This window comes from Salmo salar, chromosome 03 (genome assembly GCF_965601325.2).
Source record: "Salmo salar chromosome 03, fSalSal1, whole genome shotgun sequence".
Classification (NCBI taxonomy): Eukaryota; Metazoa; Chordata; class Actinopteri; order Salmoniformes; family Salmonidae; genus Salmo; species Salmo salar.
Genome location: NC_138293.1, coordinates 71,512,220 through 71,534,849, shown reverse-complemented (window position 1 = coordinate 71,534,849; position 22,630 = coordinate 71,512,220). Strand labels below are relative to the sequence as shown.

General features: G+C 40.6%; 1 protein-coding gene across 5 annotated transcripts; it reads left to right on the top strand.

Annotated features, from left to right (window-relative positions):
- The first annotated feature begins 17,927 nt into the window (after positions 1 to 17,927).
- On the top strand, positions 17,928 to 22,345 carry LOC106601404 (uncharacterized). 5 transcript variants are annotated; one of them, XM_014193596.3, is made up of 4 exons: positions 17,929 to 18,151; positions 18,286 to 18,364; positions 21,039 to 21,347; positions 21,558 to 22,345. In XM_014193596.3, the coding sequence occupies exons 1-4, from the start codon at positions 18,149 to 18,151 to the stop codon at positions 21,908 to 21,910; spliced, it is 744 nt and encodes a 247-aa protein (XP_014049071.1). In that variant the 5' UTR covers positions 17,929 to 18,148; the 3' UTR covers positions 21,911 to 22,345. The 5 variants fall into 5 exon arrangements, 4 of the variants coding, with proteins under 4 accessions (XP_014049071.1, XP_045571163.1, XP_014049073.1 ...); XM_045715207.2 differs by lacking the exons at positions 17,929 to 18,151; positions 18,286 to 18,364 and adding exons at positions 18,401 to 20,247; positions 20,454 to 20,536; XR_014389928.1 differs by lacking the exon at positions 18,286 to 18,364 and having other exon boundaries at positions 17,928 to 18,151.
- The last annotated feature ends 285 nt before the right edge of the window (positions 22,346 to 22,630 follow it).

Here is a 22,630-nt window from a genome sequence, read left to right as displayed (position 1 = left end):
AAAAGCATCTTAAGGCTAAGTTCGTAGTTAGAACCTTCATAGGAGCATCGTCCCAATACCATCGTTACTAAAGTTGCAATTGAAAACGCTATTTATTTACCAACTGCCTCAGACCACTCATAGAACAGCTAAGTCTGTCGTTAGATGCGTTTTTTTCCCTACCTTGTCACTTTGTACACAGAAGATCTCCGTTAAACATATAACCAAGATGTTTATCTGAAGCTCTGTGACCACTGATAACTTCACAACGAAGTTGACCACAAGTATAAAGTTGCCAATGTTTTTGCAATTGTTACAAACAAGCAAAGGATAAAAATCAGCTTAAAATGAAAACCGAGATGACTGCATTAAAATATAAACAGCCAGGCTGTAGGCTACAGGCTACTGTAGGCTACATAGACCTAGTGATGTGTATTCATGGATGCCAAGGAAAGCCAGGCTTCCCCCAAACATTTACAACAAAAAAACATACAAAATCATTTATCTTTTGTCTATCTGTGATTCAAAACAGCACCCCTCTGTCTCAATATGTGTAGGGTATCTATCTGATGCTGTCTGGTCAAAAAGGGTATGACATTGTTGCCGCCAGTAGCATTGAATGCAAGGGAAGCCAGCGAGCATTTGGCATCCCTTGATAAAAAAACGAATAAAATAATAACCAATCAGCATTGAGCTAAACTGAGTGAGCTCAGCTGTGTATGGTGCTGGTGCACAAAAAAAACGTGTCAAGGGAAGCCAGTTTGGATTTGCCCAATCCAAACTTCATTATTGAAGCCCAACTTCATTATTGACAGAAAAAAAACATATGGTTGTGTTGTTTTCCTCTGGTGGCGCTAAAATCGTCCCTTTCCTAAATTAGCCATCGATGGAGATATGGATTTGGACTTGTGGTTTTACTTAATTCTCCGTACTGGCCAATGATTAGAACGACGATTCTGATCTAACCTTAAATTTAAACCTTGTGCCCCTGGCCTGAGAGGATGGAAGTTCAATATGTAGCTAGATGTAAATTTCTAGTGTTAACAAGCAGGCCTGGCGTATCGTTGCCCATGAAAGGAAGTTAGGCTAGCAAGCAAGTAGAGTTGCATACAAAAGTATGTGGATACCCTTCAAATTTGTGGATTCGGCTATTTCAGCCACACATGTTGCTGACAGGTGTATAAAATCGAGTACACAGCCATGCAATCTCCATACACTAACATTGGAGGTAGAATGGCCTTACTTGTTACATCTGCTCCTGCCACGCCCTCTACTGCTCATCCTGTGTCTCCTTGACCTGCCACCACTGCCCCAGTGCCCTCTCCCTCTCCCTCTCTGTGTGTGTGTGTGAGATTGTGTGGGGGAGACAGGTGTGCTGGAGTCAGAGCAGATCCCCACCAGCTGCAACCTGTTCCATAATCAAGACCTCTACAAATACTCAGTCCTGCCACTTCCACACTGACAGATTGTAATCTCTGCTCAGTCAGTGTACGGTTCTAGCCGTTTGTTACTATTTAGATCATGTTGTGCATGGTTTCCTTGCCTGACAGTTTTCCTCTCCGCTACAGTTCTGCCCGCTCTGACTCTGGTCCCTGTCTCCTCATCCTGCTACTCTGTCCTGGATTCCCCACTCTACTGTTCCCTTGGATTCCCCTCCGGACCTGCTTACCCTGTCCCAACCCCTCTCGCTCCAGCCTCAGCCTCCGCACCTGGTTTCCTGCAACCCGCCCAAGCTTCCCCTGGCCTGCACTCCATCTTCCCCATGTTTCAATAAATACCTTGGTTACTTCATCCCAGTCTCCTCGTCTGAGTCTGCTCTTGAATTTCCCTGTTCCACTCCGCGTAACATTACTGAAGAGCTCAGTGACTTTCAACGTGGCACCGTCATAGGATGCCACCTTTCCAACAAGTCAGTTCATAACATGTCTGCCCTGCTAGAGCTGCCCCGGTCAGCTGTAAGTGCTGTTATTATGAAGTGGAAAAGTCTAGGAGCTACAACGGCTCAGCTGGGAAGTGGTAGGACACACAAGCACACAGAATGGGACCGCTGAAACATGTAGCTCGTAAAAAATCATATCTTCTCAGATGCAACACTCACTAACGAGTTCCAAACTGCCTCTGGAAGCAACATCAGCACAAGAACTGTGCGTCAGGAGCTTCATGAAATGGGTTTCTATGACCGAGCAGCCGCACACAAGCCTAAGATCACCATGCGCAAAGCCAAGCGTGGGCTGGAGTGGTGTAAAGCTCGCTGCCAGTGGACTCTGGAACAGTGGAAACAGGTTCTCTGGAGTGATGAATCACACTTCACCATCTGGCAGTCCGACGAACAAATCTGGGAACCCTACCTGCCCCGTTGCATAGTGCCAAATGTAAAGTTTGGTGGAGGAGAAATAATGGTCTGGGGCCGTTAATGGTTCGGGCTAGGCCCCTTAGTGCCAGTGAAGGGAAATCTCAACTCAACAGGATACAGTGACATTCTAGACGATTCTGTGCTTCCAACTTTGTGGCAACAGTTCAGGGAAGGCCCTTTCCTGTTTCAGCGTGACAATGCCCCCGTGCACAAAGCGTGGTCCATACAGAAATGGTTTGTCGAGATCGTTGTGGCAGAACTTGACTGGCCTGCACAGAGCCCTGACCTCAACCCCATATTTTGTTCAGTGTACATCTTCGGCCATTGTAAGAAATATATATAGTTAAAACACTCGTAAGCCTAAATTCCATCGCTATTGGGAAACCAGGCCCTGGATTGCAGTTGAGATTACATTAAAAGTACATGGTGCCGGTTGAGATTCTGCACAGATTATTACAGCAATTGTGAAGATCTCCACAGACCTGTAATGACCTATGCATGCTATCTTGAACATGCACGCTTTATATGATTACATAAGTAATGTATAGTTACAGTAAATTCAAAATGTGGCCATGGATGTGTTACTAATTTTAAGGTTGAAAGTTACATTAAGATAATTTTAGGCCTAGGCTATTTACTGTAATACGAAGGTAATATTGAATTGTATTTGGTTGACAATTCACCCATAATATGAACATTTACAGTAGATTTACCTACTGCTTGGATAGTTCCATCTGAGCCACTGGCTTAATCCCATTCTTGTCACTTTTTTATTTTTGGTTGAGTTGGAGACATGAATCCAACATATAATTTGTTAACCCCCTAGAGTTTATTGACGTACCAGTGCGTCCATCTAAGTAACATGATTAAAAAATCCCCATCAAAATCCGTAAATTTAAGGTAGAGATACCTGCATCTTAAAACCTGTTTGGGATAGGGGGCAGTATTTTCACAGCCGGATAAAAAACGTACCCGATTTAATCTGGTTACTACTCCTGCCCAGAAACTAGAATATGCATAAAATTAGTAGATTTGGATAGAAAACACTCTAAAGTTTCTAAAACGGTTTGAATGGAGTCTGTGAGTATAACAGAACTCATATGGCAGGCCAAAACCTGAGAAGATTCCATACAGGAAGTGCCCTGTCTGACAATTTGTTCTCCTTCTAGGGCATCTCTATCAAAAATACAGCATCTCTGCTGTAACGTGACATTTTCTAAGGCTTCCATTGGCTCTCAGAAGGCGCCAGAATGTGGAATGAGAGCTCTCCAGTCTCTGGGCGAAAAACAGCAGGAGTTTTTGTGAGTGGTCAGGCTGAGAACAATGACACTGGAGTGCACGTGCACGAGACGACTCCATGTTTTTCTTTCAGTCTATGAATGAATATAATGTCGCCCGGTTGGAATATTAACGCTATTTTACGAGAAAAATTGCATAAAAATTGATTTTAAACAGCGTTTGACATACTTCGAAGTACGGTAATGGAATATTTAGAATTTTTTTGTCACGAAATGCGCCCGCGCATCACCCTTCGGATAGTGACCTCAACACACGAACAAAACGGAGCTATTTCAATATAACTATGGATTATTTTGAACCAAAACAACATTTGTTATTGAAGTAGAAGTCCTGGGAGTGCATTCTGACGAAGAACAGGAAAGGTAATCCAATTTTTCTTATACTAATTCTGAGTTTAGTGAGCACCAAACTTGGTGGGTGTCAAATTAGCTAGCCTGTGATGGCCGAGCTATCTACTCAGAATATTGCAAAATGTGCTTTCGCCAAAAAGCTATTTTAAAATCTGACACCGCGATTGCATAAAGGAGTTCTGTATCTATAATTCTTTAAATAATTGTTATGTTTTTTGTAAATGTTTATCGTGAGTAATTTAGTAAATTCACCGGAAGTTTGCGGTGGGTATGCTAGTTCTGAACATCACATGCTAATGTAAAAAGCTGTTTTTTGATATAAATATGAACTTGATTGAACAAAACATGCATGTATTGTATAACATAATGTCCTAGGAGTGTCATCTGATGAAGATCATCAAAGGTTAGTGCTGCATTTAGCTATGGTTTTGGTTTTTGTGACATATATGCTTGCTTTGAAAATGGCTGTGTGATTATTTTTGACAGGGTACTCTCCTGACATAATCTAATGTTTTGCTTTCGCTGTAAAGCCTTTTTGAAATCGGATAATGTGGTTAGATTAACGAGAGTCTTGTCTTTAAAATGGTGTAAAATAGTCATATGTTTGAGAAATTGAAGTTATAGCATTTTTAAGGTATTTGTATTTCGCGCCACGCTCTACCATTGGATATTGGTGAGGCGTTCCGCAAGCGGAACGTCTGTCCCTAACAGGTGATTAATCCATCGCATCTGCCTATGGCGGCCTTCTATGTTGGAAGGTGGTTTGTCAGACCATGAAACATTCCAAAAATTGGTCTTCTCGCGAAAACGTCTGTCGCGTCCGAACGGTTTGGTCAAACTAATATGGAAAGATGTGACTCTCACGATGGTAGTCTTCGTTTTTCTCTACAAAGTCGATACCGTCGATGTGCCAACTTCTGTTTGTAGCGTCCGAACCATTTGGGCTACAGACTAATGTGACCCCCATTGTGGAAAAGGGAGATTCCCACGAACAGGATGGTGTTCTCGGTTTTGCTCTATGACCTCCACAAGTGTCACAGGACTCATCTGAAGGAATCCGGTAGCGGTTAAAAACATTAATGGAAGTATGGAGATAGTTTTGTGCCTACCACAAAAAGGGGTTAAATATGTGTAAAAATGTATATATTTCCTGAGCTTTCTTATATCACCTAGATATACACGTAGGACAGACACTTCAAAACCTTATTCTTTATGATTTACTTTTTGACTGTCATTTCTGCCATTTATTCAATGCGTTTCTATGGGCTGTAGTAGTGAAGGCCAAATTCATATATTTTTTTTAACCTAATTGGGTCTTAAAATTCTAAATTAAATAGCAAAAATGATCCATGGTATGACCATCTTAAAACAATTCCATATGTCAGCTTAGACCCCCAAGGTTTTAACTTGTCAACTAGTTAATATGCATTTCATTGTATTTCTAAAGTTATTTAATTCCCCTTTGTCTATAAAATAATCATGGATATGTTGTATTCACGTCTCCATCTCAACCAACAATAAAAGTTATAGAATAGGACTAAATTAAATGTAACTTTAAATGTATTTTATGTCAAGATTAATTTGATTTAGTCATATTCTTTAACTCTGACTTTTGGTTGAAAATATACAATTTTTATTTGTAGACAAACTGGAATTAAAGCCAGTGGCAGAGATGGAACTATCCAAGCAGAAGATACATCTCCTTCAAATGTTGATATTTGGTTGCATTGACAACAAAACACAATTCAATATCACTATCATTACATTTCTAATCAACCAGAGCTTGAAACCCTAGGCCTATTGTATTGTCTGTTTTTAGTTGAATTCTGGGTTTAATTCAAACAATTGTTGTTGATGACTTTGCAAATCTATATAGGCGTAAATAACATCCTTGATGATTGATTAAGTATGGTCACATTTCATTTTCTCTGTTAAACCTTCCCTGTGGAATAACTTCAATAGCAACAGTGAATCTATTTAGTTTTTAAGTAGAGATCTCTCAACAATCATTCTCACGATAGCACATTGGTAATAGTCTGTGAAACATATCATAGCTGGGCTTGGGTATAACCTTGGATGGTAGACCAAAGGGTAGCTGTAGATACATTCATTCTCCAGCAGGAGGTGCTGCCCAGCCTACCTGCTCAGGTACAAATTCAACATATTTTATACATGGTATGTTTGTTTAAATTTGGTTACCATGATAACAGAATCCTGTGGTTCAAATTTCACCCTCAAAACAGTTTACGTAGATGTTTTTTTAATCCAACGTATTTTCCACATAGATTCCACATCATACATGATTGACAAATTATGTTGAAATAATCAAATCAAATTGTATTAGTCACATGCGCCGAATACAACAGGTGTAGACCTTACAGTGAAATGCTTACTTACAAGCTGTCACGCCCTGACCTTAGAGATCTTATTTATTCTCTATGTTTGGTTAGGTCAGGGTGTGACTCGGGTGGGAATATCTATGTTTTCTATTTCTTTGTTTTTGAGCTGAGTGTGGTTCCCAATCAGAGGCAGCTGTCTATCGTTGTCTCTGATTGGGAATCATACTTAGGCAGCCTGTTTTCCACCTGAGTTTTGTGGGAGGTTATTTTCTGTTTAGCGTATGTGCCAAACGTCAGCCTCGAAACCTTAATGACTTGGAGAAGATCTGTAAAGAGGAGTGGGACAAAATCCCTCCTGAGATGTGTGCAAACCTGGTGGCCAACTACAAGGAACGTCTGACCTCTGTGATTGCCAACAAGGGTTTTGCCACCAAGTACTAAGTCATGTTTTGCAGAGGGGTCAAATACTTATTTCCTTCATTAAAATGCAAATCATTTTATAACATTTTTGACATGCGTTTTTCAGGATTTTTGTTGTTATTCTGTCTCTCACTGTTCAAATAAACCTTCCATTAAAATTATAGACTGATCATTTCTTTGTCAGTGGGCAAACGTACAAAATCAGCAGGGGATCAAATCCTTTGCTTCATCTGACCACTTTTTTATTTATCTAGTCACTGGTGCTTCCTGCTTGAATTTTTGCTTGTAAGCAGGAATCAGGAGGATAGAGTTATGGTCAGATTTGCCAAATGAAGGGCGAGGGAGAGCTTTGTATGCATCTCTGTGTGTGGAGTAAAGGTGGTCCAGAGTTTTTTTCCTCTGGTTGCACATTTAACATGCTGATAGAAATTTGGTAAAACGGATATAAGTTTCCCTGCATTAAAGTCCTTGGCCTCTAGGAGCGCCGCCTCTGGGTGAGCGTTTTCTTGTTTGCTTATGGTGGAATACAGCTCATTCAATGCTGTCTTAGTGCTAGCCTCTGACTGTGGTGGTATTTAAACAGCTACGAAAAATACAGATAAACTCTCTAGGTAGGTAGTGTGGTCTACAGTTTATCATGAGATACTCTACCTCAGGCGAGCAATAGCTCGAGACTGTCTTAGATATTGTGCACCAGCTGTTATTTACAAAAATACATTGTCTGCCACCCCTTGTCTTACCAGACGTCGCTGTTCTATCCTGCCGGTACAGCGTATAACCAGCCAGCTGTATGTTGATAGTTTCGTCATTCAGCTACGTCTCCATGAAGCATAAGATATTACAGTTTTGAATGTCCCGTTGGTAGTTGACGTAGTAAGAACGTTGATTCAGCCAGTTTGTGCCCAGTGGAATGCTGCTTATCCCAGTTGATGTAGGATGTTCACAATGTCTAAAGCAATAAATACCAAATGTGCTTGATGGAGCTTTTAGCTGCTTCTTTATTTAACCTAATTATCTTCAAACTAACAGGCCACTTGCTAGTTAGTTGCATAGGGTAAGCCTACACTTAAATAATGGGATTCAATTTAGTATTTCATCTAATTACCATACCAGATAGGTCATTTTATGCTCTGAATGGGAAATCAATATCAGGGTAATACCCCTGCTATTCAAAGAGAGGTTAATCAAAAAGTAAATATTAATTGTCTCCATCTCCCTAACAGCTCAATGAACATCATGGTCTGTGTAGACAGCAGCACAGTAACCTTGACTCCCCTTTTGTATCAGTCATCTACTATTAATAAAACATGTTGTCAGGGAGAAAACCTGCTTGTACTCTGCTTTCATCGTTGTAATTAACTGCCAATCCCATGCCATATAGATTTTTGATATTGACTCTGACTCCAATCCCAGTTTCTAACAGGAAGTATTTCTTTATTTCCCTCCTCCTGTCAGGGCCCATACTGGCTGACATCTTCAAGAGCTCCAGTCATTGGATATCTGACTAGTCTAAAGATAAATCGTTCACTTTACATTAACAATAGCTAGTCTTCCATCCAATTGCGACAGATGCGACAGATGTTAATGTGAATATTCAAAATGTGCATAAAGAAAATATGCACATTTTCCCACCAGTGTTTCCACCAAACTGACTTAGTGCAGATAAAAATCAGTGCGTGATGACGTAGTGCATACAAAATGTACTTTTTGTTTAAGTTTTCCATGTACCAAATACAAATCTAATGTTCAATGTGTTTCCATCACATTATCAACTCTACCGATAGTTTCATGGTCCTTTATGGTTATAGGAAACCTATTGAGATCACCTTTGTTCCCCCAAAGACCTGTATAAAGTCAATGGAGAATCAGCTCCATTATAACAAGAAGCTCAGAATGTCAAACTGACAGACGTCTCATAGACTCCACTGGGAGAGAGGATTGCAGCGGAGAAGGCATAGCACTATGTTGGAGACATGAGGATCCAATAACGTAATACAGAAAACGTAATCCTCTTTTTCATGTGTGCACTCATCCAAATCTTGACTGTTAAGAGGGCAGGAAGAGTCATCCAGATGCCTTCTAAAAGAGGGAAGAACAGACAGAGACAGACAGAGAGACAGGGAGACAAAAATCATGCCTTAACTTGTATTAAATCAAGACCAACACCAAGGTTCAGGTAAGTCAGGGTTTATTCTCCATTCTACTGTTGCCCCTGGCTGTGCACAGAGTGGAAAAAGACCTCACTTAATTCAATGCCAATAAACATTTACCTCAGGTGGAAAAGGAGGGGCACTTGGGATAGCACAGATCAGGGCCAAGAGAGAGAGAGAGAGAGACATATACAGTTGAAGTCAGAAGTTTACATACACTTAGGTTGGAGTCATTAAAACTTGTTTTTCAACCACTCCACAAATTTCTTATTAACAAACGAAAGTTTTGCCAAGTCGGTTAGGACATCTACTTTGTGCATGACAAGTCATTTTTCCAACAATTGTTTACAGACAGATTATTTCACTTATAATTCACTCTATCACAATTCCAGTGGGTCAGAAGTTTACATACACTAAGTTGACTGTGCCTTTAAACAGCTTGGAAAATTCCAGAAAATGATGTCATGGCTTTAGAAGCTTCTGATAGGCTAATTGACATAATTTGAGTCAATTGGAGGTGTACCTGTGGATGTATTTCAAGACCTACCTTCAAACTCAGTGATTCTTTACTTGACATCATGGGAAAATCCAAAGAAATCAGCCAAGACCTCAGAAAAAAAATAGTAGACCTCCACAAGTCTGGTTCATCCTTGGGAACAATTTCCAAACGCCTGAAGGTACCACGTTCATCTCTACAAACAATAGTACGCAAGTAGAAACACCATGGGACCACGCAGCCATTATACCGCTCAGGAAGGAGACGTGTTTTGTCTCCTAGAGATGAATGTACTATGGTGCGAAAAGTGCAAATCAATCGCAGAACAACAGAAAAGCACCTTGTGAATATGCTGGAGGAAACAGGTACAAAAGTATCTATATCCACAGTAAAATGAGTCCTATATCGACATAACCTGAATGGCCGTTCAGCAAGGAAGAAGCCACTGCTCCAAAACCGGCATAAAAACACCAGACTACGGTTTGCAACTGCACGTGGGGACAAAGATCATACTTTTTTTGAGAAATTTCCTCTGGTCTGATGAAACAAAAATAGAACTGTTTGGCCAAAAAGGGGGAGGCTTGCAAGCCGAAGAACACCAGCATTATGTTGTGGGGGTGTTTTGCTGCAGGAGGGACTGGTGCACTTCACAAAATAGATGGCATCATGAGGAAGTAAAATGATGTGAATATATTGAAGCAACATTTCAAGACATCAGTCAGGAAGTTCAAGCTTGGTCGCAAATGGGTTTTCCAAATGGACAATGACCCCAAGCATACTTCCAAAGTTGTGGCAAAATGGCTTAAGGACAACAAAGTCAAGCCCTGACCTCAATCCTATAGAAAATGTGTGGGCAGAGCTGAAAAAGCGTGTGCAAGCAAGGAGGCCTACAAACACCAGCTCTGTCACGAAGAATGGGCCAAAATTCACCCAACTTATTGTGGGAAGTTTGTGGAAGGCTACCTGAAAAGTTTGACCCAAGTTAAACAATTTAAAGGCAATGCTACCAAATACTAATTGAGTGTATGTAAACGTCTGACCCACTGGGAATGTGATGAAAGAAATAAAAGCTGAAATAAATCCCTCTACTACTATTCTGACATTTCACATTCTTAAAATAAAGTGGTGATCCTAACTGACCTAAGATGGAATTTTTACTAGGAATAAATGTCAGGAAATGTGAAAAACTGAGTTTAAATGAATTTGGCAAAGGTGTATGTAAACTTCCGACTTCAACTGTGTATATATATATATATATACACACACGTTTGGCCTGAGGGTTTCTTTTGTCAAGCCTCCCCACTGATAAGAAAAGGGCATCTTTCTGCACCTCAGCACTGTTTGCTGCTTTATTGTCGCTCCGGGCAAAGAGGGGGAGATGAACAAAGCTGTTTCCAGAGATGGAATGCTCTTCCTCCCCTTAGACCAGGTTAAGGGGACCCGGGAACACTTTTTGCCCATCAGCGATAATACCTGCAGGCAGGGAGAGAAGAAACTCACTGAACTGTGTACTCAAAATGCCAACCCTCATTTTCAAGTTTGATCTCAATTCTATAGTTATGAATCATGATTCAAACCAAGGAGGAAAGGTTGCTTCTTCATTCCATAATAGTATGATGGTGCTGTGATTTGCTGCACCAAAAATATTATCATGCAATATGGTATGAGTATTCTTTATGTTGTTGATCAAATTACTCAATGGTTATTGGCATTACAATACATTTCTGACCAAAACATATTGATTATGTTATTCCTAGGTCATACTGTAAGTATAATACTTCTGCCTTCCTAGAATATATTGTACTGTGCTATATAGGAATCCCTGTATAGAGGAAATGCAGATCAATCAGCCAGGCTTCTGCTTCATCTGTCATGCTTTGGACTATGGCTGGTGGATGGGGATTTGTTCACTACTCAGGTACAGATGTAGGATCTTAATTTGAGCCAGTTAGCTAGAGAAGGAAAATAATCCTGCAGCAACAGTTATGTGAATTGTTATGTGGATTATATGGACATTTTTGTAGGGGTTGATACATTGTTCATTAGGGCAAATCAAATCTGACATTTTAAAGTGGAAATATGAAATTTATAAACATTTTAAAAAAACTCAAACACACTACAAGTTTACAAATTCTCAGCAACAGAAAAGTGATCAAATGAAGATCCTACACCTGTACACTGCTCGGCACAGTGACACATCAAAGGGAAATGGCTCTGAAGGTTTGGAGTCTCTTTCCTTCCTCTTTTTCCTTTGTATTCCACCTGTGAGGAACAGGCTGGTTTATACTCCAGAAGAATACCTGCTGAATGCGGTGCTGACGTCTGTATAGACTACACTGAATAAGAAGCACTGTGCTGTACTCTGTCACATATATTGAAAAACAGAGATGTCTGAGATCTGACAGCACAACTTTAACACAAGCAACTTCTTTATTTACACCAACTTTACTCTCAAGAGACAGTGTAGGACTGGATGGAAATGTGACATCGCTATCTGAACCTCTCCCCTCCTCACCAAAAACACTCAGAGTGTAAGATTCCTCAATATTCAACCAATACACACTTGTCCTCATTTGCACCTGGTTCTGGTTCCTCTGGTGTGGCTATGTTGCATTGATTCACATCAGTCTAGAGATGTCAGTTTGCTTCACCTTGTGAGGAGAGTCTTTAGTGCTGTGATAGAGCCTGTGCCAGGACCAAGCTGTTTAACCCTAGTGTAGTCTTAAGGGTAAAAAAGGGTAAAAAAAGACCTGCCTTCACTAAACCCCTAAAATAAAGCAGCTTAATTGAATTTTAAACCCCAAATCTATTTTGCATGAAGAAACAACCTGTCATTCATCACAAACTTTGTGAATATGTGGGCTTTCCCTCTTCACAATGCAGAAAGACTGCATTTAATCAGCGGACACCACTATTTTTTTATTATAACACACCTGTCATAATTGTTTTCTTTACTAAAGTAGAGGTTTATTATTATTATTATTATTATTGTTGCTAAAGGTATTGCATAGGTGTAAACATACATTTTTTAGCAAGAGATAGCACTTGTATAGCCTAAGAAAGCAGAAATGTGCAGAAAGTAGTTTTGTATGCATTTTATTGAAAGGAAACAATAACAATCTTGAACTTTTATGTCAACATAGTGATATTTATTTTATTTAACCTTTATTTAACTAGGCAAGTCAGTAATAAGAACGAATTCTTATTTACAATTACGGCCTAGGAACAGTGGCTTAACTGCCTTGTTCAGGGGCAGAATGACAGATTTTTACCTTTTCAGCTCGGGGATTCGATCTGGTGACCTTTCGGTTACTGGCCCAACGCTCTAACCACTAGGCTACCTGCTGCCCCATATATTCTTATATACTGTACAATAACGAATTCAACTACAAAATACTAGTCTTCTCCCATTTTTTAACCATTGCCCCCACCCACAAGGTGTATAAACAACAAAAATAAATAAGAATAAAATAAGATAATAGATACAAAACAAAAACGTGAAGAACATAAATCAATCAACTCTAATTAGCACATGTAGGACAGTATGCAAGTGTGTGTGCACGGACTTGGCAGATGTATTTCTCACATGTTCAGCACATACTATTTGTTTTACAGTACTTCTTTGGGGGGCAGAATTGACATCTCCTCCTCTTGCCTGCCCCAGCTGCAGCCTCAGGTGGTCAGGACAAGATTCAGCCCCCTAAACAGCTTTCACAAGCGCTGCAGAGGCTGCTGTGCGGGGGAGGCGCTCCCTTCTTTGAATGTGTGGGGTGTGGGGTTACAAGTGCCTTTCCCAGCTGCTCCAGGAACACCCTGCTCTTGTCCAGCTTATCAGGCATCCAGGTAGGGTTGATCTTGTTCCATATGAGGACACATCAATGATGTTATGGAAGATGACCAGGGGCCAGCTGGCTGTCATCCTCCTGCAGCTGTAAGTTCCAATCACCTTGTCTAAGTTGTTCACGCCTCCTTTGTTGTGGTTGTAGTCCAGGATGATGGCTGGCTTCCTGTCCTCACAATCACTGATCTCAGCCGTTTTGTGCAGTGTGCTCAGGAGGACCACATTCTTGTTCCTCTTTGGGAGGTAGGAAACTAGAGTGGTGGTGGGGGTGAAGGCAAACGTTGATGAGAAGGCCTGTCTCCCCCTTGTTGCGAGGAATGCAGGGGGGAGCTCAGGCTTGTTCTTTCTAACTGTGCTAACCATGGTGATCTTCCTCTTCAGGAGCTGCTGTCTGAGTTCAACCAGTAGCACATATCATCTCAATTTCTCATTGTGTCTGTATGTGTGTTTATGTGTGTGTCTTTGTGGTTTTTGTGGTGTGTAAATTATTTTATAACTGCTGGGTCAAAAATGACCCTAAGACAATCTTTGTACTCTGGTGGTGTACAGCTTTCATGGAAATATGAACAAAGGCGATGTTTCACTTTTTCTAATGTTGGGGTCACTCTAGGAAAAGTAATCAAATTTCAAGTTGAAAAAATATCATTTAGGGGGTTTTCTCTACTGTTAAACATAGTGGCAGGTCATTTTTTACCCTTAAGACAACACAAGGGTTAGGACAGATTCTGTTTGTCTGTTACCTTAGCTAGAATTCAGAACCAACTTCACAGTACCCTGACTGACAAACATTGTCTGTTTCACAAGACAACTAAAAAGGCAGATGAGATATGCTGGCTGTGTACAGACACTGCCGAAATACATTTGTTAAAGAAGGTTGCTGTGGTGTAAAAACTCAAAAATCCAAGACATGCTGCAACCCATTGCCCATTATGTTAATTCAGATGTTGACAGATATGTTATATAATATCCCTTCTGTATCCAGTTGACAAGTATGGAAATATGCCCAGGTAGCTGTGGTCTTAAGCAACCATCAGTACTAGAATTTTATTTGACAGTTGTACATTCTTGGGCAAGTTATGACACTGGTAGACTCCTGTTGCAATTACATACAGGGGCGGAAATCCCGGGGGGGACGGGGGGGACACGACCCCCCCATCCTGGGAAAAATATGATTTGTCCCCCCCAATATATCACTGAAACATAACTATGTAATTTAAATAATATTAATAATACGCAATGAAAGCAATTGTGCTGATTATAGACACTTAATAGCGCGTTTTTAAGTTTCAAAAGATTGCAACCCACCCACCCTTTGCCTCACAATGGTTTGATCCACTGCCAGTTCCTTAGCTTGCTAGGTAACAGAGAGGCCGTATCTACTGTCTGAAAGGCACTCAATGCACGTAACTGACGTGAGGTTAATCCAGTCAATCGCGCACACACACTAGCTGAATATGCAGAGCTAGCGCGCAAATATTAACTATTAAGCTAGCTAGTACCTATTCCATTTATGTGGCGTAGTCAAAGATGGAATCAGCATGCAGATGATGTAAGTTAGTGCTTCAAAGTCCCTGTGATAAAGTTAGCAATAAACTGAAATCCAAACTGAACAGAACTACACTCTCTTCTACCATTGTCTTAAATATATTTAATGGTCTCGTTGCAAAAGCTAAATTGTCGCAAGTGAACTTTTATTTATTTATTTTATTTCACCTTTATTTAACCCGGGTAGCAAAGATTATAGCAAACACCACTGAAACTGAATTGGTGCTCGCTAGCTTTGCAAATTCAGCTATTGTTGGAAGCCAGCCAATATGAAACAATCTATTAAAATTACAAAAGGTTGCAGCATATGTTGTGTAAATGGTGAACTCATACAGCTGTCAACTCTTGTCATTTTAATCCATTTCACATTTGCTAGCTACCTTTTAGATCGAAGCCCAAATAGAATGATTGAAGATGATAGAAGCCCATCTCCTACTGTAAATAACCTACACACTGTGTGTGTAGCCAGCCAGCCAGCCAGGTAGAAAAATGGCAGAAAAATAAAAGACGGACATCAGAGTATTTTTCAATACACCAAAACGCATAGTAAGAACCCTAGTAGCCTAATATCTCAAAGACTAGTTGATAAAATATTCATAAGAAAGAAATGAAATTCTAATGGAAATGTTTCACAATGATGTCATTAGGCAGAGCAGGCAACAGATGGCACACAGACAGCAGAGTTGGGGACAGATATGCAGGGACAGACTGGCAGAGACAGGGAGTCTCAGGTAAGTTTGTTGAGTCTTTGTTTGGCAACATTATGAAAGGTTCTCCATTTTTTTGACTTGTAAAATAGGAACATAATTGGAAAATGCCATGGATACCCCCACTCTCAACTTAAACTGGTGACTGAACTAAGATTTGTTAAAGGCAATGGTATTGCTGTTGTGAATAGTTGTGTAGTTTTGGGTACCGGTAGTTAGGAGTACGGCAAACACCTTATTTCTTTGGTTCCTCAATATACATTTACCATATTACAATGTAGGCTATGTGTTACAGCACTACTTTTGGTGTCCCCCTCAGGAATTGCTCTTGAGAAAATTTCATGTAATTGTCCCCTCCAAAGTTGACATCAGATTTTCGCCCCTGATTACATATAACTGAGTTTTTAATTTAATGTATACATTTCTCCATATTGATGTTCACTCATTTTGACAAAGGCAACTTATAACTACTACCACTGATGCCACATGGTCAAGGTGTCATGTGTAACTCCCAGATGAATGAGTCAGGGAATGGGTAATTAAGGGGTGGGCCATGTGAATCTCCCTCAGGGCACTGACAAGGCTCTACAAGCCCTCCTTATTACGATTATGGCCCTAGTTCCCTCCTCACACAGGTAGGAAAGAGGACAGTGTTTCACAACCCTGACCTGTGATAATCACTATGAAATCTGAGCACATTAATGATTATCTTCCACATAGGGATTCTCATTGACAGAGTCACCACCACAGTCAATAACATTTATGAGGAAGGCCATGTTCTAATTCCCTCCCAAATCACTAAAGGGCCATCATGATGATTTTGTCCAATTTATTTGAAGGGTAATACTTTTATTTGTGCTGCTATCAATGAAGTTAAAGATTTGAATGCAGCCACTAAGTGTAAGTTGACTTTCTGCCTTTCATACACCAGCAGTCCAATTCTAATGCTGCGAGGATTTGACATAGTCTATAATTATAGCTGAAAGCCTATATGACTGTAGGAGGTTGATGCATTCTCTGGCAAGACCCAGGAGACATTTGATTTTATCTGTGTCATTAAACAGCAAAGTGCTTAAAAATCAAATAAACATGGCAATAAAAGTGGTTGGGTTCTCTTTTAGATAATTTTTTTTGAGGTTCATGAAACAAAAGGAAGTGTGATAGGTGAATAATAGCTGTGAAAGAATTCAATGTGAAGGTAAACTTGAGATTTCAGAAGCAGTAAAACTCTCAATCTGAGAGGGATACAGTATGTAATTGTCACGTCCTGACCCTAGTAAGATGTCATTTTCTATAGTAGAGTAGGTGACATCTATAGTAGAGTTTGTGTTTTTTTCTAGGTTTGTGTTCTAGGTTTTCTATTTCTATGTTGTTGTTTTTTTGGGTTGATTTCCAATTAGAGGCAGCTGGTCCTCGTTGCCTCTGATTGGAGATCATATTCATGTAAGGGGTTTTCCTTTTGTATTTTGTGGGTTGTTATCTTTTGAGTAGTGTTTGTTTCTCTCTGCGTCACGGTTTGTTGTTTTTGTAAATTCAGTTATTTTGTGTATTGAAAAAGTTTCACGGATTTTATCAAATGTGGAACTACAACCACGCTGCACTTTGGTCTGATCCTTTTGACAGCCATGACAGTAATTCAACTGTAGGAATAGATTGTTACTCAATCGCTCTTCCCTCTGACAACAGCATGTCTTTCAGTGAGTCAAGGACAATTATCATACCCTTAGCTTGTCAAGATGTGTCGGAGGAACTACAATTTTATCTATTTTCAAAACAAGTGGGTGGACAGATGCTATAGAGTCTATTTCTCTGAGAGGGGGTGTATTGCATAGTGACAGAAAAGCCAGAGACAAGAAGAAATGACGGATAAGTGAGAGTTAAGCAACTTTGACCTTCAAAGACTTCAACTAACATTGTTTTTGTCTGGTCCAAACTCAGTATCCTATAATTCTATATGAGGATACTAGGGGAATTTGAGGAAAATGTTTACAGGGAAATAAAAGGCAAGTTTGAGGATTGGGTACGTGGGTGTTCTAGTATCACTCCAGATGTTATTCTTTGACGAAAGGAAAGTCTCAAGAAATATACAAGAGATGGAAGATAATAGAAGCAAGGTTATAAAACACACAAAAGTATGAAATGTATGGAATTCAAGGGCAACATTTTAGAATAAGATGCCCTTTATGTCATGGTTAGTTTGATAAGGGGGAATGCAGTACTAATTATTGTCCCTGTTTACTGAAATAAACAAGAAATAGAACATCATTTCCATATAAGGGAATAAATCAAACATGGAGTTTATAAAAAATAACTAGAGGCCTTTCCAGATGACTGACAAAAGTGAAACTGAAAAGTCATCTGAAGCTGCTTGCATTTGCCCGAACCATCAGCATAATTCCTCACTCAAACCAGAGCAAAAAGGCCAGTCTGCACATGTTCTAGTGCAAACCTGACACTACATGACATTAGGCATGAAAAGAAACCCAGAGGAATGATCCATGTTATCATACAATTGAGATGTGAGACACTCCTCTGGCTCAGAAATGTGCAAGACCTAAACACAGCTTGAGGTTAGTTCAAGTGCTTTAAATCTGTATGAGTAAACCACTCAGGAAAAGAGAGGCAGGAAGTCAAACAGAGAAGACTGTGATTTTAAGAGCTTTAACAAGATGGTGAGTAGTACTGCTATAATACATATCAGAAAGTAACACTGTGCTTTGGATTGGATCCTCTCTCTCTCTTTAGAGCCATGTGTTTGAGCTGTGAACTGTGCCGTCTAAAGTAACTCATGTCAATTTAAATGCAGATGAAACAACAGAGAAAAACAGAGGTCATTTTTGTCTGGGTCTTAGCCATCTGGCTCTCTTCAGTTGTCAACAGTGAAAGTAAGTGATTTTTAACATTGTGAGACAGTGCACAAAAACATATTTCGGCTGTTTTTTACCAGGCAAAAAAGCTGCTTGAGGGAACAATCTTTTGTCTTTTAGTAAGGATGTGTCATATCCAGCAAATACAGAAAGTACAGCCATATTTCAAATAATTTGGGGTAAGATTCTGCTGTAAAAGTACTATAAAGTACAAAACATTTTTGGTTCAAAAGATCCATGCTGTCTGGCTAGGACCTTGATAAAGTGAAAGATGGAATCTGTAGTATTACCTTGAGAAAACCTGAGTAAAGATGATCTGCTTTCTACATAAACCAACTTTCTTCAAGTTCTCACAACTCCTTCTTTCCTGGCTGAGCTGGCTATGGCCACAATATGCACTTAACAAAAATATAAACACAACATGTGTGTTGATCCCATGTTTCATGAGCCGAAACAAAAGATCCCAGAAATGTTCCATACGCACAAAAAGCTTATTTCTCTCAAAATCTGTGCACAAATTAGTTTACATCCCTGTTAGTAAGCATTTCTCCTTTGCCAAGATAATCCATCCACCTGACAGGTGGGTCATATCAAGAAGCTGATTAAACAGCATGATCATTACACAGGTGCACCTTGTGCTAGGGACAATAAAATGCCACTCTAAAATGTGCAGTTTTGTCCCACACCACAATGCCACAGATGTCTCAAGTTTTGAGGGAGCGTGCAATTGGCATGCTGTCTGCAGGAATGTCCACCATAGCTGTTGCCAGATAATTGAATGTTAATTTCTCTACCAAATCGAGTGCAATGTCGTTTTAGAGAATTTGGCAGTACATCCAACCGGCCTCACAACCGCAGACCATGTGTAAACATGCCAGACCAGGACCTCCACATCTGGCTTCTTCACCTGTGGGATCGTCTGAGACCAGCCACGTGGACAGCTGATGAAACTGCGGGTTTGCACAACCAAAGAATTCTGCACAAACTGTCAGAAACTATGTCAGGAAAGCTCATCTGCATGCTTGTCGTCCTCACCAGGGTCTTGACCTGACTGCAGTTCGGCGTCGTAACCAACTTCAGGGGGCAAATGCTCACCTTCGATGACCACCGGCACGCTGGAGAAGTGGGCTCTCCACGGATTAATCCCGGTTTCAACTGCTGATCGGGCAGACAGCAGACAGCGTGAATGTGGTCGTTTGGGCGAGCAGTTTGCTGATGCCAACGTGGTGAACAGAGTGCCTCATGGTGGTGGTGGGGTTATGGTATGGGCAGGCATAAGCTACTGACAGTGAACACAATTGCATTTAATCAATGGCAATTTGAATCCCCAGCGATACCATGACGAGATCCTGAGGCCCATTGTCGTGCCATTCATCCGCCGCTTTCACCTCATGTTTCAGCATGATAATGCACAGCCCCATGTCATAAGGATCTGTACACAATTCCTGGAAGCTGAAAATGTCCCAGTTCTTCCATGGCCTGCATACTTACCAGACATGTCACCCATCGAGCATGTTTGGGATGCTCTGGATCAGTGGTCGCCAACTGGTCGATCTTCAAGGCATTCCTAGTCGATCACCAAATATTTCTGTAGAAAAGCCAACGAACGATAAAGGCTTGCGCTCCTTTTTTAAAATCGTGTTGAGCGCACAGGGTAAGCAAAGTGTTTCCACGAGACAAACTCTGCCTATCCGCAAGACCGGCAAATCTGTGACTAAATCGAGTGCACCTACTGCGCTGCCCAATCGGATAGCTCAAATCACTGTGGCTACAGAGCTTCCATGACCCTGGCCACAGCTAAGTTTAATAGGCTACTAGCGTACGTACGATTTTATAACTTTTAAAACCATGACCACAGAGGATCTGTCAACGAATACAGCAAAGAGCTGGTGATTTTATGAGTGAGATCATGTTTACGTTTATATTCAGCACTGTCACTGTTTTTATTCAACACTATTACAAAACTTGCTTCTCCGTACTTCCGCTCAGGCTGCAGCTGCAATGAATGAGTAGCCAAGTATCGATAGCCCTGCGTTTTATTATTATTATTAGCAGCTCGTCGTGTCGATTTTAATATTAAGGAATATTTAACTTTCTCTGGTCATAGGAACAACATGAATTTGTGCATGAGGCAGATGTGGTGCGACTCGAGTTTCGCCATCAGGTGGAAGACGGTGTCCTCTCTCTCTGGTCAGTCTCACCGGAGGAAAGGAAGGAGAGAGCAGGGACCGTGAGAGGTGGTTGGGGCAAATCTTTTGAACGGTCATCCAGCTTGGAATTCCAAGTCGGAAAACTCGGGCATCTTTCTAGATCTCCGACTTTTCGACCTGGAGATCACTGACGTCGTGATTAGTGGGACAACATTCGACAGGCCACAATCAACAGCTTGATTAACTTTATGCGAAAGAGTTATGTTGGGCTGCATGAGCCAAATGGTGGTCACACCAGATTCTGACTGTGTTTTTGATCCACGCCCCTACTTTTGTTTTTTAAAGTTATCTGTATTCCCAGTCATGTGAAATCCATAGATTAGGGCTTAATGCATTTATTTATATGAACTGTAACTCAGCAAAATCCTTTAAATTGTTGCATTTTATTTATTTTTGGTCTGTGTAAATGCAGTGTGTGTAAGCATGGAAAGCTTCCTATACCTGGCGATGTAACAGTTTCCTCTTTATCCATCCATTCACAGGTAAAGTGGAGCTGAGAACCAGTACTGAGGTAAAGGCTCAGTGTGATCAGAATGTGTCCCTGCAGTGTGACATCATGTCACCGAGCCCACTCAAGATCATTCTCTTTTCCTGGGTAAGGAAAGGGAAACAGCTGTGTGTGGTCAATGCCACTGGTGTATTCTCCTTTCCTGGCGTCCGGTGTGACAACACAAACAACACCCTCACACTCAATCTGACTCGGGTGATGCCGTCCAGTCAGGGTAACTACACCTGCAAACTGCGCTCCAACCTAACGATCACAGCTGCCAACACCACTGTGACAATGCAAGGTCTGTATACTGTATAGGAATAATGCTCCTATATAACTAATGATGATGATGCTGTTGTAGGATGAGCGCAATTGCAACAATGACACATGTACGCAAGTCAGACCAAATATTACACACATATGGCAATGAAATTGTTAGACGCATTCCAGCTATGTGAATGTTACTTGACAACTACTCAATACTCATCCTATTTTTCCCTCAACATTGCAGAGTGCCTAAGGACATCTGAGCACAAAGTGTTCCAGAATGAGTCTCAGGTTGAGTGCCAGTTATTTGGAGTTTACCCAGAAGGCACAGTACACTGGTTCCTGGGCTCTGAGAATATAACAGAGTCCGCCAGCACAAAGAGCCAGCTGGATGAAGAGGGGCTGTTTGATATAAGGAGTACCCTGCCTACCCAGGCTGGGACTGAGCCTTACAACTGCTCCTTGTGGATACCTAGTAGTGGAACCTACAGCTCTCACAAACAGCTGCACTACTCCAGGGGGCTCTCTTCAGGGACAAAGACTAGGAGCAGACTGCTGTTGTTCTTCATCCTGGTTGGACTCATAATCATAATTTAGGACTACTCATGGGAAGGTCAGGAGTTTTTTTACTGAATATGGGACTTCGAACTACAGTAGGGCAAAGGGCTTTTCTGGTCAGGGCACATCTACACAGGATGGATCAGGGCCTTTCTCTTACTGAGTGAAGAGAAAGCAAACCTGGACTGCCATGGCCAAAGTAGATATATGTTTTCACTTATTATACTGGGAAGCAAAATATCAAAGAAATTGCAATAAATACAATTGAATTTTAAAGCTGAAAATCATTGTACATTGGGATTTGAGAATACTGTAAGAAGTATTCATCCGTTCATCGTTTGTCTTCAACGTTATACACTTGCTTAAATTGCATTGCTTATTACAGTAGTAGAGTACTGCTTCCTGGTGGTGAAAGTGTTTACTGATGGAAATAGTATTGATGTTAGATGAGTAATAAAGCTGTTCTAAATTGTATTGTTGAATTGACTGATCTTGCTTATTAAGTCTGTCATATCTTGTTGCTGTGTTTTCCAGTCAGCACTGATTAGACTGATTATATAATCAATCAATGCAATGTCAAAACATGGCTAGAAGGACATGTTACTGTGTGTTCTGGATTCTAAAATACAACTTGAATTGTACCATAGCAAATATAGTCACCCGTGTTGTTTTCTGTACTAGTTCTCAATTTAAAAATGAACCAGACCACCCTGGGTACTCATGACATTGACAGTAAAAGAATGAGGACTCATGGTCATT

What these genes read in the sequence shown, in the direction of transcription:
- LOC106601404 (XM_014193596.3), top strand. An exon ending in TTCAGTTGTCAACAGTGAAA is followed by an intron (nt 18,365 to 21,038) that starts GTAAGTGATTTT and finishes ATCCATTCACAG; the next exon opens with GTAAAGTGGAGCTGAGAACC. An exon ending in CACCACTGTGACAATGCAAG is followed by an intron (nt 21,348 to 21,557) that starts GTCTGTATACTG and finishes TCAACATTGCAG; the next exon opens with AGTGCCTAAGGACATCTGAG.